The following is a 25232-nucleotide window of genomic DNA, read 5'->3' as shown; positions in this document are numbered from 1 at the left end:
TGAAACAAGTACATACTATTCAAAGTTTACTGAATATGAATTTATTTGTACTTTTAAAATCATGTATTTTTTTTTTAAATATGACATATATAAGAACTTATGTTTACTAATGTGTTACATAGAAGCGTTTCAATAAGGAAAGATTATTAGAAAGGATGAAAATGATTTATCGATGAACAGAATATACACGGTTAGACTCCGATGGCCTATCTCAGCCGAATGGACCCTGGCTGTAAAAGGGATTAGAGCAGGACCCCCGGAGCTGAGATGAAGGTGGCTTGAATGGAGTTTGAGTGATGAGAGGTGGAGGTGGGTGGCACAAAGGCATCTGCAAAGGAGAATGACAGTAAACTAACTGAAGTAGGTAAAAATGTCAACAAACCTTGCTACTGGTTATAATAACCCAGATAAAATTAAGTAAAGTTTTTGTAAAACTAAGTGCAAATAATCAAGAAAAAATATGTACAAAAAAAAAATAATTATTCGTATATTCGTTTTGTTTTATACAACTATACATGAAATGTGTCAGAAATGAGGAAAATTAGAGGGGGGAAATGCAAACATGCAAATCATAAAATGTAATATTTTGGGGTCTTTTTTTAAAGATAATATAGTTTTGTATCTTTGCCATGAAATTTACAGTTATTTATACATGATGTTGAAACTAATAAATAAATAATAATATTAGTATTGTGTTCAGGTACAGAGTTTATTGAGTTTCAAAGTTAGTAAGTTAGAAAGTGACTTTCATTTCTACAAAAATGATAAACGTGTGGGTTTCCGTTGTTGACGTAATATTGGACCTGGAAGTTCAACGGTTTGCTTCTTTGCGCATGCGTCCTCAGAGCTATGACAAATTGTACCGCTCCTCGGTATACACCCGTATATTACAGTATGAGGAGCGCAGAGTATGGTATTGACTTAGACTGATAAAAATATCATGACCCGGTTCTTCAGCGGTCACATTTGCTAAGTTAGCCGTTACCGTTGGCGCAGCTAAAGCTAGCTCGGCCGTGTCTGTTGTTGTTGTTGTTTACACGTCGCCTTTTCCACTAAAGTGCCTGAAACAATGCAGAGAGTGAGATATTTAAAGAGTGGCTGGCAGCTGCTGAAATCAAGCTGCGAGGGAGCAGCAAAGCAAGCGAACACCCAGTCTTCGGCCTCAAGATGTTATAGCCATGTAAGTCAACGCTTTGTACAAACTGTATTAACGAGAGTGGAGAAGGGAGTGCTGATTGAAAGCACGGTGGCGCTCCATCCCATTTCAGTGCTACCTGTCAAAGAAATGTATCCTGACAGAAGAGTATTCAATCTCAAGTTATCCAATTTTTTTTTTTAACATTTTCTGCTCAGCCATCTTTGACTTAAATATAAATATTCTAATCTAAAGTTTGGAAATATCCGGTGATTTCTGTGAAGTTTTAGTCTCTTTTGTTAAAGCCCATTCACCCACTTTCAAATCTTTTTCCACACTTTGAAATCTCAGACCATGTTTGAACACAACTTCACATTTGTCTCATGTGTCTGGGTATTGGCTAACTAAAAAAGTCAAGCAGTCCTGCAGAGTGCCATATTTGAAAACTGCTAATAAAAAATCACATTGGAAAGAGGACTCACAATTTCTGAATGACGTAGTTGTATTTTACAAGAAGAAGCACTCAGAGTGCAAACCTCCACCAAGGCTACCCGCTATTAAGGGAAGTATTACATTTTGTATGTATGAATTTTGTTTTCTTTGTTTGTTTGTTTTTAAAAAAATTTTATTTTAAGAAGTTTGTAGTGCAGTAAAAATTAGGTAAAGGTAGGATTACAGATGTTTAATTTGATTATACAAATATTATGTAGGAGTGGGTAATGGATAATAGGTACTGACTTGCAGCTCTTTTTTCTTGATAATACTTTCTTTAACGATATAATACATTTTGGAGTCAACTCCACAAAGAAAGCTTGAGGTCAGAGGTCAAATATAACATCATTTGGATGCAGACTATATTATTTTTAGTCCCCATATACCAATATCATTTCCTAAATGTTGCCAATACAAACAATGGCAGTAGAATTCTAAACATAATTTTGAAGATAAAAGACTGAATGTTTGATGTTGTTTGACCTTGAAGGAGAGGCCAGAGGACAAATGTGCCACATTTTACATTTTTATAAAGTAATTTTTTATGTTTACAATGCACACCAAACTTGTAAGGGACTTATAAGGAATGCATGAATGTTTTTCATATTTTTATTTGTCAAATGCAGATCCTCAATAAATTTTATGGTAAGAAATGTGAAAGAACTTTGAGATATTTATATTTGAATATTTCCTTAGATTTCAGTGTGTGAAAAAAGTGAGTGGATGGGCTCTTTCTTAAACAATATCTAGGAAACTATTTAATATAATAAGCTAAAATCTCAGAGCAATTATTATAAATATGTAGAAACTTACAAGATGGTGGAGCAAAAGGCCAGAGACTGAATGTCCCAGCAGGAGAGCATGCTGAGGCTACTCACTGCACACATTGATCATTGTATTTTTAGTATACTATAGTATATAGTACGGTATAGATTATTTTAGTATCTATTCATCAGTGTTCAATCACTAACTTTAATAAAACTATGCTGCATAGCTCATAGAAGCTGCAGTGGGATCAAAGTCTCACTCAGTTCAGTGTGCCTGCAGCGATGAGCTCTCAAAGACTGCTCAGAATGCAGTATCAGTTAATGAGTAACCTTATGTTGTCATACTACACATGTCCCCACTCTGTCGCCTGCTCCCTCCTCAGGCAAGCAGCTCCTTCGGGCTCCTCTTTGACATTGACGGGGTGCTGGTGAGAGGCAAGACTCCGATCCCTGCAGCCAAGCAGTGCTTCAAAAACCTGGTGGACCGCAGCGGAAAATACAAGGTCCCTGTGGTGTTTGTCACTAATGCTGGGAACTGCATGAGGCAGACAAAAGCAGAACATCTGTCACATCTGCTTGAGGTGGAGGTAAATTGAGAGCCTTTTAAAACATTATCAGTTTGCTTTGTCTCGTGTATTTTGTTTTTAATATTCTTTGATATCAGCCATTTATTCTAGACTCTGTTTATCTCAGGTGTCTCCAGACCAGGTGATGCTATCCCATAGTCCTTTGCGAATGTTTACCCAGTTCCACAAAATGCGTGTGCTGGTCTCCGGACAGGGTCCAGTAGAGGAAGTCGCTCATAAGTATCCTGCAATAACTCGGGTAATCTGGTGCCTGCACTCTGGATGTTGACCTTTAAAGCTGAATGTTCTGTTTATTCACTTGTTTTTCTCCATGTTCCACTTTGTTATCAGTGTTTAATCGTTTCACCCTTTGTTCCCTTTACTGCTTGACAGTCTCTGTGAAGCCCTTCAACAGATTTTTTTGTTTTTTTGAGTTAGTGGGATTTTGTTTTTAATTCAAGTCAAACATTGTTATTTGAAATATAAAGAAATGCAGTAAATTAAACATTGGAAAACATGTTACAAAAAAACACCAAATACCCAAAACACTGTTAAGATTTTCTACATATTTCCAGCTTGTAATTCCTGCTCAACCGGTTTGACTTTAACTCGCCAAACTTCAGCCTGGGCTTTCAGGATGTTGTTACTATAGATGTGCTCAGAGAAGCGTACCCAGTCCTAGATGTTGTGGATCACAATAGAAGACCCAAAGATGTTGTAAGTAATACTGTTTAATCCATTTATGTTCAGTTCAGTTACACGTCTTCCCAACTTTGCACAATGTCCTTCAGGTGCCGCCCACTAAAGGTTTACGGCCAATAGATGGTATGTTTCCTTTGCGCAGTCATTACATAATCCCTGAGAATTAATGATTTTCTGGTAATGTGGCCTAATTGTATGTTTTGTTTTTATTTGGTCCTGCAGCTGTTGTTTTATTTGGTGAGCCTATTAGATGGGAGACCAACCTCCAGCTTATTGTTGACGTGCTGCTAACTGGTGGGAACCCAGGCAGCACTTGGAGTTCAGCGCATTATCCTCACATCCCCGTCCTGGCATGTAACATGGACCTGCTGTGGATGGCAGAGGCCTGGAATCCCCGGTACACATCAACACCACAGTCTGAAATATTACAACCTTCAAATTTTACAGTATTCTTGTTATACAGTGCCATGGAAAAGCACTATTATCAAAACCTACCTGGCCCTGTGTGAAAAAGTGATCGATCTCTCATTAAATCATGAATTACTTTTGAGTAACCACATTTGAGAGCTGAGTTCAACTTCACCAGCCACAGTGGCCTGATTACTGAGAAACCTGTTGAATAAAGAAACCTCTTCAATAGAAGTTAAGTGAATTAGACAAAATTATTCAAGAAAGCAACACATCATGCCACACTCTGAAGAAACCACTAAGAAACAAAGTCATTGACATTATCAGTCTAGAAAGGGGTACAAAGGCAAATCATAGTGAAAGCTATGAGAGAAAACGTGGAACACAGGTGAACCTTCCCAAGAGTGCCCGGCGTACCAAAATGATCCCAGGAGTGCATCACCTATCCAGCAGGTCACAAAAGAACCCAGAACAACATCTAAAGGACGTCCAGCAGGACAATGATCCAAAACACACCAGCAAGTGCACCTCTGAATGGCTAAAAAACAAAACAAAATGAAGATCATGGAGTGGTCTATTCAAAGTCCAGACTTAATTCCAATTAAGATTCTTTGGCATCTGAACTTAAACGGGCAGTTCATCCTTGAAAACCCTCTGATGTGCCTGAATTAAAACAATTATTTAAAGAGGAGTTGCACAAAGCTCCTCCACAAATGCTTGCTTGCCAAGTGTGTCACAACCAGTTATTAGGTTTAGGTTTTTTTATATTGGACCAAGTTGGCTTTGATAGCTTTTCCCTTAATAAATGAAATCATTTAAAAAACTGCATTTTGTATTTACTCAGGTTATGCCCAATATTAAAATTAGTTCGATCTGTAACGTTAAAGTCACAAATATGACAATGTGCAAAAAACTAAGAAAGGGAACAAAACAAAAACTTTCTCACAATACTGTATTTCCTGTTCCTTGCATCACAGGTTTGGTCATGGTATGTTCCTGGTGTGCTTAGAGTCTCTGTACAAGAAGGTCACAGGATACAAACTCAAGTACGAGGCTCTGATTGGGAAGCCCAGTGTGGTGACTTATAACTACGCTGAGCTGCTGATTAGACAACAGGCTGAAAGACTTGGCTGGAACACGCCTGTGAAGAGGGTGTATGCTATAGGGTGAGTTTTTCAGTCTACATTTAACACTTAGAAATTCAGTTTAAAAAATAATTTGAACTGAGTCCTTTTTTTTTTTATAGTGATAATCCCATGGCCGACATATATGGCGCCAACCTCTACAATCGCTACCTCCAGTCTTCTCGTCACACCAAGGCACAGATGCAGGCTCAGAGTGCTGGTGGAAGTATAGATCCCTCAGCTGTTGATGACACCCCTAAAATGACATCAGCAGAACTAGGTGGAGCTTCACGTGTGGTAGAAAGGGATCTCCCTGAGGGATGTAGCTCAATCCTGGTGTGCACAGGAGTGTACAGCAAAGACCAACAGGAGCTGCTCTCAGACCCAACGAAAACAGTCACAGAACAACGCATCTTCCATGGTCACAGAGACTTCCGCTTCGATCCCAGCCTCACTCAACCATCCTTCGTGGTGCATGATGTGAAGGAGGCGGTTGAGTTGGTATTTAAGCAGGAAGGCTGGCCACTACAGTAGGGGTCTCCATCTCATAGTCTGACCTTTCACCATTAGCAACAGGTTATCAAACCATTCCCTTGATTATTACAGGGGAGAAGTAGGTGTTACTATGTTATAACGAGCCATAGAGTCAGCTGTAAAAAGGAATAATATCAAATACATAGAAGTTGCATTTTAAATCAGTCATCCATAATAGTGCATCAGACCACTGCTGAATTCTTTTAAAAAAGTTTAAGTTTTCAATAATAGACATCACTGTTTCTGAGTCAAGGAATTCAGGTTTTTGAGTACATACATTAAGTTGTTGAATTACACATTTTAGTACTTTAAGTATTGGTAAGCTCATGAGTGGATTTCAGGTGGAATTCCTCCACAGTTACATCTTTCCAGCAAGTTTAGACTGATTCAGAAAGAGCTGTACAAAGACACAGTTTTGTGACATTACTATTTCAGGCATTTGCACAGTCAAAAAAAAGACACCCCTATAGGTCCTAATTTGTTTTTACTGCTGTCATATTTTACCTAATTATTTTTTTTAAACATGAATTTATAAGCTCTATTTAAGTTGCCAGCTATGAGTGTATTACATCATTTTTTTTACTTTAGCCAGCAGCATGTTAAATTTTATTTTGAAAAAAACTAGTCTTATTTTCTGAAGTTGGTGGAATTTAACAGTAGGGTTTTTCACATAATGAATAGTGAATGTCTGTTAGAAGACTGCAGTTATAGTTACAGCGCCACTGAAAATACAGTTTTTACATTTGTAACTGGTTTAACAATGTGTGATTTGCAGGTGACTTAAACCTGTGGCATTGTACTTCAAAAGCCATATGATGTGAAAGAACCTTAAAAAAAGGGATTAAAATGACACAAGGCTACATGTAAAACTGTAGTGTTTACTGTGCTGGAGTCTGTGTACAGAGTCCTCTGGCAGAGGAGTGGTTTGTCATCACATTCATTATCCTTAGAATAATATTACAACATGTTAAATATTAAAAAGTCAAAACATACAAAACCAGTATTCACACACACGTTGCAACACACAGTTTCTCTTTAAATAACATCCCATTCTCTGGTAGAGAAACAGGTAAATTGAGTATTCAGGCCTCCATTCCCACTCTTCGAGTGACTCCCTGCTTCAGCCTTCTCGGCACCCACACTTTTTATCTGTAACCACAGCACTAGGAACCGGGTGAGAGTTGTTACTCAGCATGAACTGAGGAGAGTTTTCAGAGGACTCGTTTATGATGGTCATACCATTGCGTGCCATTAGTTCTCGAGCCATAAGAATGAAGGCAGCCTCTATGTTCTGGGCCTCCTTGGCTGAGGTTTCCAGAGCAGCCAGCACACCACTGTCTTCTGCCAGATTGCAAGCATCCTCGAAGAGCACCTGTCTCTTAGTGTGGAGATCTGACTTATTACCTGCAGTGGTGAACAGAACCAGAGTTGGTAAAAACAGAAGTGAAGCAGATATTTGCAGCTATGATTTGTATCATTTTCAGTTAAATTATTCTTTTAGTGCAACACTTACTACAACCAAGTCTTCAGATCACATTTAAACTTTACCCGTCAAAAACATGGGGCATGTTTCTGACTTTTTGGAATTATATCTTTCCCAACAAACTTAGTAGACTTTAACTATAAGATACATTTTTTTTTAGGGTTAATACAGACAACAGTCACACACCGGAATCGCTGTTTTAGCACATTATGCATATGTCTTTGGTCTGTAGGTGGACGTTACACGATACACTACCTACAGAGACACAAGAAGAATATCTAAACTCTACATAAAAATACTCTCCCTCACTGGCATGCTCTTTCATGTCATTGACCTATTGCAAATTAATACAACAATACTGCATTCAGTTAGTGAGATCAGGATTTGATCTAATCATGAAAATATGGATTTATCCTGCCTTGTATCAACAGCTAAAGCTGCTGGTGTGACATTGTTTGGGATATTTTCTTGGCACATATTGTTAACACATTGTTAAACAACACAGTCTACTTCAGTCTTTTTGGTGACCATGTTCATCCCTTTATTAGCACAATCTACGGATCTGCTAATGACTTTGCAAGTGACTTTTGTCTTGTTGTTTGAATTGATTTTGTAACATGTTTTTTGTGACAATATCTACAACTCAAAAATATATTCTGCTCTGTGCAGACAGTTTACATACCAATGAGTATCAGCACCACACTGGCAGCTCCGTACAGCTCCACTTCCCTGATCCAGTGTGGAACCGATTCAAATGTGCTGCGTCGAGTGATGTCATAGGCCACCATCGCCCCATGGGCGCTGCGGTAGTAGCTTTGAGTTATGGTGCGGAAACGCTCCTGTCCCGCAGTGTCCCACACCTGCATCTGCAAAACACAGATAACACAAATATGGGTTAACCGGTTATACAGAATAGGTTAAGGATCAACAGCGTACAACTCTTAAGTTATTCAAGTATGATGTCAGGTTTGTCTGCTGTTTGCAGTTGTTTCTGAACAAATGTCTGCAAATGTCTAAACAGAATTATAAACTAGCAGCTAATAAATCAACACACCCAGAAAGCTAACAGAAACACCGAGGATACTACAGACAGCTTGTCAGCCCCTCCCCTTTCTCTGAAGAAATAAAACAAAAGGAATTCTTTACTTTAAGACAAGAGTGCACCCACACGGATCTCATAAATTGCACACACCTAAATATGTGGACAGGACTGCACTATCAGCTGTGATGCAAGTGCTTAAAATAAAAGTCATCTACCTTCACCTTCTTGCCATCAATGTCCAGGGTACGAACAGTAAAGTCAACACCAATGGTGTTTTGTTGCTTTTCGATGAAGATGCCAGATTTGAAGCTTTGCACCACGCAGGTCTTCCCAACATCTGAGTCACCAACCAAGATGATTTTAAAAAGAAAGTCAAAAGAGTCTTCAATCTCTGGCCCAGCAGTCTGCATGGTGACAAGAGGAACAGAGAGAGGGAAAAAAAACACTATCGCTGTAAGACGAGACCCAATACCTTTGGGCCTCAGTGCAAATGAACCGGTCCCTTCCAAGTTGTGTCAATAAGAACTTAGAATATTTACACAAACAGCAGTCACATCCTTGAGAAAGAAAGGGAAAAATCAATTGTCTACTGGCAGAAGTAACACAGACAGTTTGATCCCTGGTGAAAGATCCATCCAGAGCTCAATAAAAAGTAAAGGTTCTGTCAAATCTAATCTGTCAAATCTAGTGAAGCAGCTTGCTTTTTTCTTCTGCTATCTTAAACCCATTCTTTAACCTTTGTTCAACAATCAGAAAAGATTACACAATCAGCTCAGGTATTCCATAGCAGGGATAAAAATCAATATTCCTTGAGACAGACTAGTCAGAATCCAAAAGCTGTTTCTTCATCAGGAGTTTGTTTCCATATCTACATTACACCAGTAGTCACATTCTTGAAACACAAGTAGATTCTGTCCTTCTGCCCTTTAGACTGTCACTCTGTGTGCTTGCTACACCCCTGCGCCACTCAGTTTACTTCTGAGGCAGTATAAGACACGCCTCCTACCTGTGTTGGAAGTTGTGATTTCCAACTGTCAGCCCACCTGCACCACTGCATCTTGGGATATGGATTTTCTTTGTATGTTTAACAGGACTCAATACCTGAAAGAGCCAGACAGCAATCATTCATTACCAAAGGCTCTTAAAGATCGAGCTAAAATGAGTAGCTAGAACTTACCGTAAATTATAGGAGTGAACAAAAGTGTTGAAGGTTCACTCTGAGTGCAGACTTCCCATTTTAAGAGGGTGTGACTGCTACACTTGCAGCCATGCAACTATAAAAATCAGTATTTAAGCATGTGGGCATGGTCAAGATAACCTGCGGAAGTGCAAACTGAGCATCAGAATAGGCCAGAACGGTGATTTAAGTGACTTTGAATGTGGTATGATTATTGGTCCAATACAGGCTGGCCTGAGTGCTCTTATGGTGACGTCTTCCAGCAGGGTAATGCACCAGGCAAAATCATTTCAAACTGGATTCTTGAACATGACGGTGAATTCACTATATTCAAATGGCCTTCACAGTCAACAGATGTCAATCCAGAAGAACACCTTTAGGATGTGGTGGAAAGGGACATTTGAACAATTAATGCAGTTCTGGGGGAAAAATGAGCTCCAATCCAGTACTAGCAAATATACCTAATAAAGTTCACTGAGAGTGTATGTTAAATTTGTTGGATTTACTTTAATTTCTAATAATTTCTCTGGTTTTGCAGTGCTGGGTTCTCCAAGCAATGATATGGTCTGCCAGCATATAACGAGCAAAAGAGGTGTCTTTGAACGCATCACTATTTAATACAGAAAGTGCTGATTGGGAGATACCACGTATTCCAAGATCATAGGAAGATAGCTGGAGTCATTTATGTTAAATGCATTTATTTTCTGTGTCTCCTCAGTAAGGTATTTAGTTGTTCTTTTAATTACTGTTAGGTTAGAGTAACAATTAAATTAAAGCTTGATTTTGCTTCTCTAATATTAGTTGATTAGCTTTGTTCCCTTGTGTCTAAATTGGTCCGATCAGCAGGTATTTAAGAGATCCTTCTCATCTGATCAGTTTTGGTTGCTTGGATTGGTTTGAGCATTGATGTTATTTTATCTCATGTTGCTTCTTACTTTTTAAGTTGTAACATTACTGTTTGACTTTTTCTTCCAAGGATAAAATAAAGCACTTTTTTCTCAAATTTCTGTGTCCCTGTGACTAACCTTTCATGTGGAGAAAGGTTTTATTTACAAGGCTTCAAATACCTTAGAGCAAACAGCCTACACCCTTACACCCAATAAAACTACTCACGACAAAATGTAATCACGTTACATCTTTGTTTTAACAGCTGCCCACCCCACAATGATTAACAATTAAAGAAAACATAAGCTCTTCTCCCTGATTACAACCAGCTAACACATTCCAGAGCAATCAGGAAACTGTAAAGAGTTAACCACAAAATGAACAAGAAGAAACCACACAAAAATACACCAGAAAAGCATAATTTAAATCATTTTACCTCAGGCTTCACACATTGGCATCACTGTGAAATGCTAACACAGACTGAGCATACTGCTCTGAATCTCTCTCTCTCTCTTTCCACCCCCTCACTACATTCTGTCGTCATCTCAGCCCACAGAAGAACAAGGCACAGCTGGACACAGAACAATGTGTGAAGTGTGAGGGGCACTTGACCAAGCTGGGTCTATCTTTGGCTGTGACCACCAGCCACCTTCTTTCTGTCATGTGGGTGGTGCCTTATTTGTTCAGTGCAATGAAACGTGGTTTTGTTGACCACAGAATGAATGAGACCGAAACAGATCTTTGACTGTGCCACATTTATCCAAATAAAAAAAATGTATTGCAGTACATCTACAGAAAATTGTATTCTGGACTTTTAAATATCTAGTCACACGAACATCATATCAAAATTTGAATAATTCCATTGATTTAAAAAAAAAAAAAAAAAAAAAAAAAACCATAAACCAAATACGTCTTCACCACAACCACCTTAAGAGAACAAAAATCCTTGTGTGACTCAGCAGAGTCTTGGCCCAGAAGCTGTGGTGGTGGAGAAATCACAGTTAAGCCCGTAACTAAGCTGCCGCATCACAGTCATACACGTCAACCTGCTGTGTCATCTCTTCTGCTGCAAATGTGCTGGACTCTGAGTGTTTCTCAGCCTAAATGTGTTGCTGAGGCTCTGTTGACTTTTTCTCTGTTTCAGAGGTTTCTTGCTTGATGTCTCGAGGGAGGATGGTTCTGGAGGAGGGACATGGATTGGCTTCCAGGGGATTGGATTGACAAAACTGGGCGATGGGTAGGATTTGTCATAGGGACCTAGAGAAAAACAATCCAATGCAACAGTGACACATAAATCTCTGGAAGTCTAATTAAACTAATGAGCTACCGTCTATCTACAGGAGCCTCCGGACTAAGACCACCAGGTACCGGAACAGCTTCTTCCCCAAAGCTGTCAGACTCCTGAACTCTGCCTCCTGACATCTGACCCACGTTAAACTCATGGACTGAACATACACACACACACACACACAACCACCTACACACACACACAATGGACAACTGTACCCTCAAACACACAATAATAACATGGACTGAACCACCACTCACAACCACTAGCACTTTATACAGCCTCTGTAGAAATTATCCACATATCTCACTTATCTTAACTGCACTACTGTATAGCTCTGTGTAAATAATCATTCTGTACATACGATAATTTTTAATCCTACAACTGTTTATAACTTGCATAGTTCACATTTCTGTATAACTGTATATCTCAGATTTCTGTATAGTTTTTCATATTTATATCCTGTTCATAGCCTGTACATACTTATAGTTATAGAATATTCATAACATACTTCATACCGTGTACATTATAACATACCATAATAGACCCATTTCTGTAATATACTTACATATCTATATTATTGCTAATATATATTGTAATATATCTATATCATGGCTAAAGCACTTCTGGATGGATGCAAACTGCATTTCGTTGCCCTGTACCTGTGCATGTGCAATGACAACAAAGTTGAATTCTATTCTATTCTATGGAATGATTATGATGTTTGAGTAAAATAAACCCAATAACGCCAAGTTAATTCAAATAAACATACTTGATGGATAGCTGGGCTTTTTGGGACTAGCTTTGCTTTTTTCATTTGCCTTTGCCAGCCATTCCTTAAACTTCTCTTCAGCCCTCCTACGCCGCTCCATCTCCTGCTCCTCCTTCAGGGAGGCTTCCTCCTGTCAAAAAGATACAAAAGAAATCTCTGAGAAACCATTTGGAATTTAAAAAAGAAGAGACAGCTGAACGAGAGCCTGATTACTTTCTCCTTCTTTTCCTTTTCTATTTTTTCTTGGTTCTTTCTTTGCAGCCAGTCTTTGTACTTTTGTTGAGCTTTCTGTTCAGTCTCCCGCCGTCTCTCCTGCTGCCTCTGCATCTCCTCCTCCTCCTTTCTTTGTTTAAGAAGTTGCTCATGTCTCTCCTAGAATTATAACAAGAAACATAAAAGACTGTAGCGTAGCAGATAAGAAGATCAACACAACAATTTTACTTGAGAAGTTGTTTACCTGTTCTGTTTTAAGTTTTAGCCATTCTTGGATCTTGTTTTCCATGATGAGCTTTTTCTGTTCCTGCTCCCGTTCTTGTTTTTCTTTTCTTTCTTTTAGTAAGTGCTCCTAATATATGGGACACACGGAGCTTTTATTGGGGTGAAATGGTCACTACAACAAATTACAATCAGAATAAAAACACTTTTCTATTATGGGGATGGGACTAATGACTGCATGCCTTTTCTACTTTCTTTTCCTGCTTAAGACGCTCCTCTTTTGCTTTATTCACCAACCACATTTCCCACGCACTGAGGGTAGGTGAAGCTGCAGGCTGCTCCGAAATCGCTTTTGGTAGCTCACATCTATAAAATAAACGCAGATATAAAATTAGCTATGCCGCAAACAAGCCAGAACTAAAGCTGAACTAAAGCTTTACTGCAGCACCTGAATGGTGAAATACTGAGCCTGGAGTCATCCCTCTCTCTGGGGGAAGTGGTCTGCTGATCTGGGGTGGATCTCAGTTCTTCTTCGTCACTGTCGAAGCTGTCATGATAGATTGGAGAAAGCAGAGAAAAAGTGTCTTCTTCGTCGGATAGGATTCCGTCGCCAAAGTCCTTTGATGGATGGAAGTCTTTGAGAGGGGTCGAGCTGAAGCCGTTGGGTAGCCTCTCTCCAGACATCACTAGCCAGCAAATCTGTAGCGGACAGCACAAAAGCGAACAAAGTTCGCTAAGTCTTTTCTGTTTTCTTATGTAAAATGTAAAAGAAATGGGTAATGAGACACATAAATCTGAAATTCCAATGTCAGACACGGACGACGCTATATGAAAATATGTATTTAGCAGCATGCTAACGTTAGCTCAGCTCCTTAGCTCACTCCAACGACAACATAAACACATTTTGTGACATGCTATGAAACATTAGCAGAGCAAACTAGCTTACCGGAAAAAACAAATGCAAACTGGAGCTATTATGTTTAATTTTACAGGTTAACTGTCTCTTTCCAGGCCAGCTGGTCTCTTCTTCCAATCACGAGTTTGCAGCAGCGGAGGTTAGAAGTGATTTACAAACTTTTTCCCATGATACACCACGCCCCCACGCTGAGCTGGACGCTGTTGTCGTAACCATGGCGACACCACAAAAACGCACGTAGTTTAACAGTCCTAATCAACCTGCTCAAACTGCTTCACATTTCCACTTTTTATTTAAAGTAATAATGGTACAAAATCTCACGTTTGTATATTACTTCCCAGTTTAAATTACACTAAAATATAGGCCACTTTTTTTTTTTTGCTTTAAAGGACTAAATCCGAAAAGAAATTTAAACTTGTTAACTTAATTCTTGTTTTCTAAGGCATTAAGGATGTATACTATATATATACTACTATGTATACTACAACCGTTCCAATCTGGAAAAAAGTTCAAAGACATCATATGAAGCTCAAAATTACCATGACATTCATGTTTGTGATGAGTGTGTGATACACTGTGTGTAAACTTTTAGCTGTTTCTTCATTAAAAAAGGCAATTGGGACATTTAAATATGATAAAGCTTCAATCATTTTGTGAGGTTCATTAGAATGACTGCTTCTATCATATTTTATTACATGGGACATTCCTAAAGGTGGGGAAGACAGAGAAATCAGATATATTGATTGGACTCTTGCTTCATTTCTGGTAGTATTATTGCAAGGTGCTTATCATTAAATGTTGTCAGCATATCAATAAAATGTAGATAAGTCTAAAAATAAGTCTATTAAGGACTGTAGACTTTGTACTTTAATGAATTCCAATGTTCAGTGCTTGTTTGGACAGCTAGTTCACCTCCTACAGTGATAAAATGCTGTCTGTCTCAGAGCTCCTTTAGTTGAAGTTAACCTGCACATGCACCCTGTCTCACTCTCACTTAACATTTTGAGTCTAATTACCAGCAGGCCAGTCAAAATGAGGTTGTACGGGGAAGTGAAGAGAAGAGCTGCTTTCACAGAGACATGTAATATTTTGTGAGTGTTTGTAAAACCTTCTGCACTTGTTTATTTTTTAATGTTACAATAATATTGTACGTTCCCACAATACAACTGTGATTATGTTAACTGAAAACAGTGAGCATGTCAGCAACCGTGGTTAACCTCAATCATGGAAAGATTAACCTTCAAAGGGAGACATTAGTTATTGGGCTTATTGTATTCCCAGAAACTAACTACTACTACTCCAGAGCTCCACTTAATAAACTGATTATATTTATCATCACATGACAGACCATTCATTGGCAACATTATTTAAGTCATTATTTATACCAGGTATCTTATAAGATGACTTGAAGTGAAATTGAACCCGTTTGATCTGGATAATAATGCTATCTTCACAGCATTAAAGATCATTATTTAAAAAAACAAAAATAAATAAATCAAACAGCCACATGTTTATCTTTGAAATATTAGAAATATTTTAGGGTTGTCCTCTAAATAGCTCCCATCCATCACTCCTCCCTTATATAGTTTTTCATAATGTGTGAAATCTGAGTAATACATCCACACTTCCCCGTAAAATAAAGATGGACGAATCAGGTATGGCCATTTGCAGAAAACAGGTGGGTGTGGCTGAGTATACGTGTCCAGTGTCAGAGTCACACCTGGTTGTGAGATTCCAGCTTCTGTTACTCCTTCCCGACAAGGGCAGCAGTTCTCATTCAAAGCTCTTTACCGACAGCATTCACCCCACCAAGCAGAAGAGCTGCCCGGGATGGTAGCAGGAGACTTCAGGAGACTCCCAGAGGGCAGAAGCCCACTGCGACGTATCTCCCACACGCCTCATCTAGACCAGAGACCACGAAAGAAGCCTCGCAAGAAGCTCCAAGTGATCATCTGTGTACTTCTTGTGGAGTTATTTGAAAGGTTCACTTTCTTTGGGATTGTATGTAACATGATTCTATTTTGCACTGTGAAGCTCGGATATGACAACTACCTCGCTGCAACAGTCAACCTGTGCTTCATAGGAGCCAGCACACTCACCCCTGTTCTGGTTGGCTGGTTTGCAGAAGCCTGTCTAGGAAGGACTAAGGTGCTATACGTGTGTGCGTTTCTTCATTTCTTTGGTAAGACACAAGGGATTAAAGGTTGACACAAGTTGGCTGCCAAGAATTTGAAGCCATATGACTTCTAAAACAGCGTTTACCATCTTGGACTGTATTATTGTGAAAAGCAAGACTAGAGTAAGATCTGATGTTAGGCGATGACAGCTGTTTATAATGTTGTAATATTATAATGTATTTATTTTTATTTTTAAATGGCAGGAAAACAGGTGGGCACCTTGTACTTCTTTTCATTTGTTTCAGTAATTTTTTTTTGACTACATATCTCATGAATGTATCAAATCAACCATTGCCAAAAAGAAAATATCACTCAGAATCATTAGATGCATCTGCCACTGTAGGTACAGCCATGTTGCCTGTGGTGGCATTTCCCTTTGAGGATTTCTACATCGACAGCCACCACATGACCCACCAGCTGGGGTCTCGGGAGCAGCAGATTCTTTTTTACACTGGCCTGCTGGCTGCTGCACTGGGCATCGGTGGCATCCGAGCTATCCTTTGCCCCATGGGAGCTTACAACCTGCAGGGCTACAACCAGCACCAGCTCCTGACCTTCTTCAACTGGTGGGTGATGAGGCTACCCTGACGCATCATACATGTAGTTTACCAGTAGATTCATTTTTAGTTCTGCGAGGTTGGGTTTCGTATGGTTTGATTTCAGACAAAAAAAGTAGTAGCGACATGCCTTTGTTATTATATTACAAACAAACCTTTCTGACATAATGGTAATTCTATACTAGAGTGCATGGGGGGTTTCCTCTAAGGACTCCTTCTCCTTTCATAGACAAAACAAGTTTAAATTGAACCACCCTAGATGATGAAATTAGCACAAAGATATTTTGGATTTAAGTCTGACCAATATCACTGGCTCACTCTAAGATTTTTTTTCTCTTAATTTAGGTTCTACTGGCTGGTGAATCTGAATTCCACTGTTGTGTTTCTGGGCATTGCTTACATCCAGCAATCTGTGGCCAAAAATCTGGGCTTCCTCATCCCCTTCACCTCAGTGCTGCTGGCTCTCATTGCCATACACATGATGCGCAGTAACCTCACCTACAAACCCAAGAAAGGTAAGATACCAAAAAAAGGATTAGAAAGAGAAAACCTTTTCCTCGTCTCCTTTTTTGTACAGGCCACAAAAAGTTCAACTGTTCGTGCTTCATGCTTTTATTGAGCTTAGGTGGATCATTACTGACCACATTGGGAGTTTTCTTGAACTCTTTCAAGATGTGCTGCCTCCACTATCGCTACTTGAGCGGGCAGGTAGCATCTTGGCTGGACCGGGCGAAAGAGAATAATGGTGGCCGGTACAGTGAGACTCACGTGGAGAATGCCAAAGTCCTGGCCAAGCTCTTCCCTCTTTATGGGCTTCAGCTGCTCTACAGAGTCTGCCTCACACAGGTAGGTCCCTGAGAAATTACAATGCATGAAGCAGAAAACTGACATGTTTAATCGCCTTCAGGTCTGGTTAAGAAATATGCCTCCCACAGATCCCCTCAGGTTACTACATTCAGACGATGAGCTCCAACCTTCACCTGAAGGACCACCTTTTGCCCATCGCTGCCATGAATGTGATCAGCATCCTGCCTCTGCTGCTCTTAGCGCCACTGATGGAGTGTGTGATGACCTGCTACCTGTCCATGGAAAAAACTCCTCCAGCACCTGTAAAACGTATTAGTGAGTATTTACATGCATGCAAGCCCCAACTAGTTCGCATGTTGTCGTTATTTATTCTCTTAAATATTCCTTTATCTCCTCTCATTCCCTCTTTTTGTCTTGTAATCACAACCTCCCGTTCCTCAGCCCCCTCTCTCATCACCCCACCCTGTCCATCCTCCCCCTCCAGCTCTGGGCCATGCATGTGCCACTCTGTCGGTCCTGGTTGCAGGTTTGACTGAGCTGCAGAGGAAGTCTTACCCCCTGGTGGAGCAGACACTTTCTGGAAAGCTTTTGCAAGTTTCTTCCATGCCGTGTTTCCAGCTGGCTCCTCAGTACATCCTGCTCGGTCTGGCAGAAGCTCTCGTCACCCCTGCGTGTGAGTGGGAGACTTACTGTTATGTCTCCGTTTGTGCATATCATTCTGATTTGTGAAACGAGTATAATGTGGCACATAAGCAGCAGGAGACATGCTCATACAGTTTCTGTTGTCTGGCAGGCTCCCTCATTTCTTTCCAGCTCACCCCGAACCACATCAGAGGGATCGCCCTGCACTTCCTCACTCTGTCCTATGGAGGGGGATGTTTTCTCGGTGCCTTTATTATTCAGCTGATGTACTTTCTCTCTGGAGGTAAAATTCAAACAAACAAACAAGAAAATACAAATACAGGACTAACAAATGACATAGAGGCACTGGTACTAAACACTGTGGTGCTCTGTTACAGGAAGCTTTTACCCAAGCACACTGCATGATGGCAATTTGGAGAGATTCTTCTTCCTCTTGGCCACACTGATGGCTGTAAATACCCTGGCATTTTGGAGTGTGTCATACAGGTACAGTAAAACAGGTAGACGATGATCCAATAAAGTTTAGATTGTTCCATGTCCATCACAGTCTGTTGAAGGTTCATATCAACAGCTGGTAAAGAATTTGATGTTTTAGCAAAAACACATACATAGAGTTTGATATAAGAAACATGATAACTAAACGGTTTCAGTGTAAACTTTTTATTCAAAGCATGTTTTTACAAGTATATTTGTAAAAAGAAAAAAAAGTATCACAGCTCTAAGTGTATTTCTTGTTACATTAATGTTGTGCAGGTACGTGGACCTAAGTGTTCAGGGCAAAGCGCTGACCATCAGCCCTCTGACTGAGAAGCTGCTGCATTACAAGGCCTGTCTGCGCTTCTACGACACTGTAGACCGCACCGACTGCATTTTATGAATGATTTCTCTAAAATGTCCTCTGTTACTGGTGCTAGCACTTTGTTACCGAGTCAAAATTTATAGTGATTGACTAAATTGTAAAAATGTAAAAATGTAATATATGAAGTGTGCATATTTTATTTATTTTCACGTATATTGTGTATTTAATTAAACGTCATGAATTGTGAGCTTTGTTTTATTTACATAAATGTGAATTCAGGAGTAAACTGTGACATTTCTATATTGAAAAGGTGAATATTAGTACAATAAACTCAATAAAGAATATTATTATTAGTATGCATGGTCCTTACTTTAAGGCAGTTTAGCTAAAGCAATGACTCCGTTTACGTGACTGAACAGTAGCTGCAATTACAAAGCAATCATATTTCAAGCTCTCCTCACAATGAAAATCAGACTTAAAGCTATTAACCACTTTTCCAAACAAAGTGTGCCTAAACATGATCAATTTTAGACATGACACAAACAGAATAATGTAATCTGTTTTTAACCGTCACTTTGAAAAATATATAAACATTTAAAGAGTATAACTACCTTTAAATTATTGCATCTTATATCAGGATAAATTTCAATACAAATAGTAAATAAACATTATATAACTATATGTATTTTTGTGAAGGTTTCTCCAGTGAATTATCAGGAAAAAAGGACAAAGCATCCAAGGTACCGTCCTCGTTTCTGTTAATCAGTTATGTTGTCACCAAGAAATTTCTAGGACTGATGTGAAAAATATGAAATGAGCATTTAATCAAACATGTCTCTAACTGCGTGTCATCACAACTTTATTTTATTCATGCAAACATGAATTTAAGAGTATACTGTAATATTACCTCATCAAAAAAGGTAAATTATAGTTTATTAAAATCAGTAAACAAATTATTATCATGATCCTTCATTTGAGTCATTTCAGAAAAAGCAATCCTTTACTTTGAGTCAGTTGAGCAGTAGTTTCCCACACTGTAAAAACGATAACTAGCAATTGTTGATTTCACTAAAGTTTTTAAATTAAACTGACTTAGAAATAAAACTTTCCATTTACAACCTAAAAAAGCTTGTCTACCCAACAAATTTCTTTCATTGTTGTCCTAACTAAGATTTTCTAGACAGCATAACAAAGATTATCAACTTTTGAGCAGAGTTTCTGAGTCAAGTTGGGAACCAGTGGGAAACCCCGTAGATGACTGGCACATGTGGTCTGAACAAGTTTGAACTAAACCAAACGGACTTTCAACTGAGCCTGAGCAGACCTGAGCTGTGTGATAGTGGTTTACCATGTGTTCTAGACTAAAAACCTCCTAAGAAAATTTGAACCATCGTGGCTAGATTTGGATGTAAAATGCAATTTTTCGACCATTGAGGATTTTCACTTCTGCAGTTTTGGACAGGTGCTGGAGCTGCCGACCATTTACCCTAGCAGGTAAGCTAACTACATGTGTTATTAAGATTTTCTACAAGCGCCTAGGCTGCATCCTCCTGAGGACCCGGGAGGATGGAACTAGTAAAACACTGAAAAAGGCCAACTATAGCATTTTTAAGTTATCTAAGTGACTTAATTGACCCCCCCCCCCTTGGCTAGCTATCGAGCTGGTGGCTAACAGACGTCTCCGAAAGCGTCGGAGCACTTTTGCAAGTATATGTTGTCTTAATAAACTGAACAGATATTAGCAATTTACACAGCTACATTAACGCCTGAAAATATCTTAAAAGTTTATTTTGTGACTCAGAAAGAGTAATATTAAAACTAATTCCACAGATAGAATTTGCACATGCGCAATAAGGATCGGGGAGTCCGATCCGTAACTTTTTTCTCTCGTTTTTTTTCTACATTATATTGAAATGTTTCAATATTGCAAACATTTTAAGAGATGCTTATTATAAGGAGGACGTATTTCTCGGACACATTTAGAGGAGTCCACTATGAATTTGGGCAGCCTTCGTCGCGCCGCTGTGTCGTAATCGGGCTACAAGCAGCCTCTGAAGGTTTTAGCTCAGAGAAAGACTTCAGTAGATTCATTGCTGGACATCTCTATAATGACTTTACTGTGAAATGGGAAAATGTTGTATTTTGTTTCTTTCGAAGGCAAAAACAAGAAGTTTACTTTATAATAAACTTATTAGTTATCTTAGCTAAATTTTATTTTCACAAATGCAAATACAGTAACAAAAAACCTAATTTTAAACATTACTATAATGATGTTTTATGTTACATAAAATTGATTAGTGGATCACTTAACAAAAAGGCTATGAAAACTATTACCATTTGTAGTAATTACAAATTATTTGAATGTATGTAATTCTTTGTATTACACCCCCTGGCATATGTTAATTTTGTTCTGATTGTATACATGTTCTGTATACTGTTTCTTAATAAAGTTTAACATTTAAAAAAAAAAAAAAAAGGTTTTAGCTCAGAGTAGTGGCCAGCGCAAAAAGTAATGTTTAATGTTAAACACTCTGAAATTCAGACAGACATCACTAAATGACGGTATCTCACACTGGCTTTTTACAGCACTTCTGCCATGGTAAAACTTATTAGCTTATTACCCGTTTTGTAACCAGTTTCAATGTTATCTTTGCATGAAAACGTTATGTTAACCTTGACAACAAACTGGGCCAAGCACGCGTTGTCATGGAGACTCTTTCATGGGTCGGTGTAGGATATGTGCGCCAATTATATGACAGTGATATAAGTAACTTGCATATTGTCTAATATTTGTCTAATATTGTTTTTTCACTTTTTCAATAGTCACCGTTTATCCGGTGCAGCACTGTTACTTTAAAGTAATGTTTAAAGCTGACTTGACAGTTTGTCAGCTGGTGTAAGATTGCCTAATGTACTGTAAGTTAATGTCACACGCAAATTAAAGTTGTACTTCATGCTCTGTATTATAAGATTGCTACATTTTCAGAGCTTTTTACATAATGGGGAAGGAGACAATATTAAAGGAATGATTGTGTGTTGTTGATGTATACTGTGTTACAGATAGTATTAATTTTTCTATAGTTATTGCATTTTTTTATCGTAGTAACAAAAAAATGTTTGAATTCAAGCTTGCATTTATGTTACATGTCATGTATGTTATCAATCATATACTTGATATAGTAGACAAGTGGTCATATGTAAGTTAATATGATTCCTTACATATTTTTTTCATGATGTCTCTGGTTTTGGCTTGTTGATGTATTCAGCTCCTGCATCTATGGATTCCTTCTGTGTGTTAGATATGGATGTTTTATCCCATTGCAAAAGTGCTTTTGGCAAAATTGACTATGTCTCTTGTGTTTCAGGGGTGGAGTTCATGCAGTGCCGATTTTGCAAATTCACAAGCTCCAGTCAAGAGACTCTTTTGAAACATTTCCGCCTTCATCACGGACAAGGTGCACATTGGCCATGCATTCACACAGACTTTGTATGTGTATTTAAAACACCTGGAGCATTACGATCACACCTCTCAAGGTCACACTCAATAGTAAAAATCCACAAAAATTCCACATTTCAGTGTGAACATAATATATATTTGCATATTGATACTGTTTTTTGTGGAGGGTGTTTCTATTCCTGTGCAAAATGTGTATTCATGAGAGATTTTTGAAGTAGGTTTTGCGGTTGATAACACAGTCAGGCATATAACATGGTGCAGACTGTACAAGGCAGCTACCCAGAAATTTTCTGTGCTGAATAAATGGCAATATTTTGGTTATTGTCTTGTTTAGATATCTGAAGAATTTCATCGGATCACAAGCAAAGACCTCCTGGGGACGTTCAATGCATCCCTGGACAAATTTGTGCCTGGCCTGCTGAAACTATACCGGTCTAAGAAGGGAGCTCTTGGTGAGGAGATGGAAGACATCTTGGATAAACTTGATGAACAGGTAAGTGCTCCTTTACCTGACATTTTTAGAAGAGAGTATACCTTTGTCATAACAGAAAAAAATGTTGGCTTCAGCCAAAACACATCAATGGAAATGAATGTCATCAGTCATTACTTTGTTTTTATTTGGCGGTATTTTATTTAATTTGTAAAAAGAAAGTAAAATTGTTAAAATGGTGTTTTGTTTTTTTAAGTTTTACATGTTGCTGGGCCTGATCTGTATTTTATTTTCATTACTATAAGAGTTCTGATTTTGCATTGTGTGTAGGTACACCACGTTACTATACTAATTTAAATGTCTGTTTTCCACTGAATACTCTTTAGACATCTGACATTGTGTCCCACCAAAAGACAGCAGCACTGAGAGGCCTGCCCATTTTCCTCGGAGAGGATGCAACACAGGTTTTCCTGAAGTGCTTAGTAAGTACAAAAAAGTAATGCAAGAAAAACTAGTTGCTATGAGATGTTTTTAAAAGATGATTTAATCCAAAATGGAAATGTACACTTCCTCAGTGCAGTCCAGATAATTTTATGGTGAGGATTGCAGTTGTCATAACTCTCGCTGCTTTTTTTCTGCTGAGGAGCACCTGGGCATTGTTAGCGGGTGTTCAACAGCAGAAAATATTTTTGTACAAAACTCATCACAAGGTTGGTTGGTGAAAGATATTGTGCCGTTAATTAAAGGAAAATAAGCTTTTTCTTTTTAAAACCTCCATGAGTCAAATGAGCATCATGGTATAGAGGTTAAAGTTAAGATCTTTAGAAATGTATTTTGTCTTTAATTTTTCTTAGCTTTCAATAATTCATATTTTACTTTTCTTCTCTTCAGGACACTGACATTTTGGAACCAGTGTTGAACGGTGCATCAGTTGCCATCCTCACCATCCTGCAAGATGACGATGCCAATACGTCTGTGCGAGAACATGCTGTTGTGTTGGAAGGGGACATCGTGCTACATAACATTCCAGACCTCTCTACTGCCTTGGCATACCTCTTTGGCCTTCTGTATGCCCTCAACATTGATTATCCAAAGCAGATGAGTTTACCTTTGAAGCAATTCAGGGCATCTTTTTTGAACTCGGTGGCTCTCGATGCTCACAGCGCATAAGGTCTCTAAAAACAAAGCTTTTGCTGTGACTGTTAACGGGGAAGCCAGACATGAGTTTAACTTGTTCTTAAACATGTTCAAGTGCATTGTAGAGTCATGTAAAAAAACAAAACAAAACCCAGTAGTTCAACCCATTTCCCTCTATATAATCGTTCATTTTACCTGATAGTTCACTGTTCATTGATGGTAACATTTCTAATAACTTTTGACTTCTGTAGTTCATCATAGTGAGCCCATGTAAAATGTCAATGTCTGGGTACAAAGGCAATTGTTGCACTACCCTATTTAGTGTGCAATAGTTAAGTTAAGCTTTTACAGGACAGTCAGGGTGTGAACGTGAATGACTAAGCTGCTGGACACTTTTCTTTTTTTCTGGACTCTGGAATTTTAATGTCTCTGCTGGGGTGCTCAAAGCACCCTAAAGAAACTGGCAACACGTTTTTTTTCTGTTTGTTTGCTTTTTTACAGAAATTCACCCCACTGCCCATGACCTTCTGAAATATACTGAAAGCACTGTTGAAAAAAAATAAATACGTTTTTACATAACATTCAGTTGTGCTTTGTTTTATTCTATATCTGTTTGAGTGTTTTTTCAAGTACGATAACAGCATACATTTTTCTTTATTAATATTGGTAAATTTTCAACTCACTGGAGTAAGAATTGTATGATTATTCAACAAGAATATCTGTGTTTGGTGAATTTAGGAATACATGGCCTTGGAGGGAATGATTGTATGTTAATTCAACAGGAATATCTTTGTTTGGTGAAGGCAGAAATACATGGCATTGAAACCAGAATTTCTTTGTTAGACTTACAGGATTATCCTAATTAGGTGAACAAGTAGATCCAAGTTGGCAGAACATGAAAATATTAGTTAAGTCAACTACAGTTGGCAGAAGTTGAGAAAACTCAAAAATCTCTTGCATCATGTTGCCTTGAAATTTTAAGTTTTCTCAACTTTTTCTTTTTTACAGTGCATCGCTTTAAAACAAACAAAAGCTTGTTTTCATTTTGTTCCTCTACCTTACAACACAATAAACTCAAAAAGACTCACCCTCTATGTTTAAAGCTCTAAATATAAATAATGCAACATAAATGAGACTTAAGTTACAGAGAAATCATCCTCTCAAAGTCTCTTTGGGCTCAGTTTTAGGCATGAAGGAAGCTGTAAAATCAGCCTTAAAATGAAATACTAAAAAGGCATGTTACATTGTTTATTATGTGTTTTGTATCATTCAAGTCTTTCACAAAACTGCAAATAAAGAGGAGTTTAGTCACAAGAAAAAGCAGAATAATAGAAATTCTCTCCTAAACTCTCAGGGAGTTGAGCTGTTATTACATTTTACACCTTGATATAAAAACTAACGAGGTAAGAGTCATCAAAAAGTGCCAAATGTCAGATTTTACATTTTAACAAGCATCTTGGGAAAGACTTAAAAATATCCACTGTTTAACTCACACAGCAG

At 38.4% G+C, this 25232-nt stretch overlaps 5 protein-coding genes across 8 annotated transcripts; 3 read left to right on the top strand and 2 right to left on the bottom strand.

Annotated features, from left to right (window-relative positions):
• The first annotated feature begins 836 nt into the window (after positions 1–836).
• Positions 837–6749, top strand: hdhd5 (haloacid dehalogenase like hydrolase domain containing 5). The gene is made up of 8 exons (XM_085411735.1): positions 837–1180; positions 2778–2981; positions 3088–3200; positions 3584–3677; positions 3752–3785; positions 3885–4059; positions 5048–5236; positions 5317–6749. The coding sequence occupies exons 1-8, from the start codon at positions 1070–1072 to the stop codon at positions 5726–5728; spliced, it is 1332 nt and encodes a 443-aa protein (XP_085267861.1). The 5' UTR covers positions 837–1069; the 3' UTR covers positions 5729–6749.
• Positions 6695–11064, bottom strand: rab19 (RAB19, member RAS oncogene family). Of its 2 annotated transcripts, XM_085411737.1 has the most exons (5): positions 10752–11064; positions 9260–9354; positions 8469–8657; positions 7894–8077; positions 6695–7132 (listed from the first exon to the last, which is right to left on the bottom strand). In XM_085411737.1, the coding sequence occupies exons 2-5, from the start codon at positions 9308–9310 to the stop codon at positions 6849–6851; spliced, it is 708 nt and encodes a 235-aa protein (XP_085267863.1). In that variant the 5' UTR covers positions 9311–9354; positions 10752–11064; the 3' UTR covers positions 6695–6848. The 2 variants fall into 2 exon arrangements, with proteins under 2 accessions (XP_085267863.1, XP_085267864.1); XM_085411738.1 differs by having other exon boundaries at positions 8475–8657; positions 9260–11064.
• Positions 11065–11194: 130 nt separating this feature from the next.
• Positions 11195–13886, bottom strand: ccdc34 (coiled-coil domain containing 34). The gene is made up of 7 exons (XM_085411736.1): positions 13757–13886; positions 13259–13509; positions 13053–13176; positions 12833–12940; positions 12589–12747; positions 12376–12505; positions 11195–11572 (listed from the first exon to the last, which is right to left on the bottom strand). Exons 2-7 carry the CDS (start codon positions 13492–13494, stop codon positions 11370–11372), a joined length of 960 nt encoding a protein of 319 aa, XP_085267862.1. The 5' UTR covers positions 13495–13509; positions 13757–13886; the 3' UTR covers positions 11195–11369.
• A 1637-nt stretch (positions 13887–15523) lies between these two features.
• slc15a5 (solute carrier family 15 member 5) lies at positions 15524–19033 on the top strand. 2 transcript variants are annotated; one of them, XM_085411034.1, is made up of 9 exons: positions 15524–15908; positions 16247–16469; positions 16806–16975; positions 17086–17306; positions 17396–17582; positions 17752–17940; positions 18061–18192; positions 18287–18395; positions 18663–19033. In XM_085411034.1, exons 1-9 carry the CDS (start codon positions 15557–15559, stop codon positions 18784–18786), a joined length of 1707 nt encoding a protein of 568 aa, XP_085267160.1. In that variant the 5' UTR covers positions 15524–15556; the 3' UTR covers positions 18787–19033. The 2 variants fall into 2 exon arrangements, with proteins under 2 accessions (XP_085267160.1, XP_085267161.1); XM_085411035.1 differs by having other exon boundaries at positions 15774–16114.
• Positions 19034–20042: 1009 nt separating this feature from the next.
• Positions 20043–24726, top strand: LOC146664569 (uncharacterized). 2 transcript variants are annotated; one of them, XM_085411032.1, is made up of 5 exons: positions 20043–20202; positions 22074–22163; positions 22500–22658; positions 22982–23077; positions 23487–24726. In XM_085411032.1, the coding sequence occupies exons 3-5, from the start codon at positions 22626–22628 to the stop codon at positions 23763–23765; spliced, it is 408 nt and encodes a 135-aa protein (XP_085267158.1). In that variant the 5' UTR covers positions 20043–20202; positions 22074–22163; positions 22500–22625; the 3' UTR covers positions 23766–24726. The 2 variants fall into 2 exon arrangements, with proteins under 2 accessions (XP_085267158.1, XP_085267159.1); XM_085411033.1 differs by lacking the exons at positions 20043–20202; positions 22074–22163 and having other exon boundaries at positions 22220–22658.
• The last annotated feature ends 506 nt before the right edge of the window (positions 24727–25232 follow it).

This window comes from Rhamphochromis longiceps, linkage group LG7 (assembly GCF_057381845.1).
Source record: "Rhamphochromis longiceps isolate RC_006_pf linkage group LG7, R_longiceps_female_GT1.1, whole genome shotgun sequence".
Lineage (NCBI taxonomy): Eukaryota > Metazoa > Chordata > Actinopteri > Cichliformes > Cichlidae > Rhamphochromis > Rhamphochromis longiceps.
The sequence above is the reverse complement of the archived record's forward strand: the minus strand, read 5'-3'. Positions and strand labels throughout refer to the sequence as shown.

What these genes read in the sequence shown, in the direction of transcription:
- slc15a5 (XM_085411034.1), top strand. Translation starts at nt 15,557, where the DNA reads ATGGTAGCAGGAGACTTCAGGAGACTCCCAGAGGGCAGAAGCCCACTG. An exon ending in CTCCTGACCTTCTTCAACTG is followed by an intron (nt 16,470 to 16,805) that starts GTGGGTGATGAG and finishes CTCTTAATTTAG; the next exon opens with GTTCTACTGGCTGGTGAATC. An exon ending in AGCTCTCGTCACCCCTGCGT is followed by an intron (nt 17,941 to 18,060) that starts GTGAGTGGGAGA and finishes GTTGTCTGGCAG; the next exon opens with GCTCCCTCATTTCTTTCCAG.
- LOC146664569 (XM_085411032.1), top strand. Translation starts at nt 22,626, where the DNA reads ATGGAAGACATCTTGGATAAACTTGATGAACAG. An exon ending in TGGATAAACTTGATGAACAG is followed by an intron (nt 22,659 to 22,981) that starts GTAAGTGCTCCT and finishes AATACTCTTTAG; the next exon opens with ACATCTGACATTGTGTCCCA. An exon ending in AGGTTTTCCTGAAGTGCTTA is followed by an intron (nt 23,078 to 23,486) that starts GTAAGTACAAAA and finishes TCTTCTCTTCAG; the next exon opens with GACACTGACATTTTGGAACC.
- hdhd5 (XM_085411735.1), top strand. Translation starts at nt 1,070, where the DNA reads ATGCAGAGAGTGAGATATTTAAAGAGTGGCTGGCAGCTGCTGAAATCA. An exon ending in GTAGAGGAAGTCGCTCATAA is followed by an intron (nt 3,201 to 3,583) that starts GTATCCTGCAAT and finishes GCCAAACTTCAG; the next exon opens with CCTGGGCTTTCAGGATGTTG. An exon ending in GCAGAGGCCTGGAATCCCCG is followed by an intron (nt 4,060 to 5,047) that starts GTACACATCAAC and finishes CTTGCATCACAG; the next exon opens with GTTTGGTCATGGTATGTTCC.
- rab19 (XM_085411737.1), bottom strand. Translation starts at nt 9,310, where the DNA reads ATGCAGTGGTGCAGGTGGGCTGACAGTTGGAAATCACAACTTCCAACA. An exon ending in AATCACAACTTCCAACACAG is followed by an intron (nt 8,658 to 9,259) that starts GTAGGAGGCGTG and finishes GTCACCATGCAG; the next exon opens with ACTGCTGGGCCAGAGATTGA. An exon ending in TTGATGGCAAGAAGGTGAAG is followed by an intron (nt 8,078 to 8,468) that starts GTAGATGACTTT and finishes TGTGTTTTGCAG; the next exon opens with ATGCAGGTGTGGGACACTGC.
- ccdc34 (XM_085411736.1), bottom strand. Translation starts at nt 13,494, where the DNA reads ATGTCTGGAGAGAGGCTACCCAACGGCTTCAGCTCGACCCCTCTCAAA. An exon ending in AGGAAAAGAAAGTAGAAAAG is followed by an intron (nt 12,941 to 13,052) that starts GCATGCAGTCAT and finishes CCCATATATTAG; the next exon opens with GAGCACTTACTAAAAGAAAG. An exon ending in TAAAACTTAAAACAGAACAG is followed by an intron (nt 12,748 to 12,832) that starts GTAAACAACTTC and finishes TTATAATTCTAG; the next exon opens with GAGAGACATGAGCAACTTCT.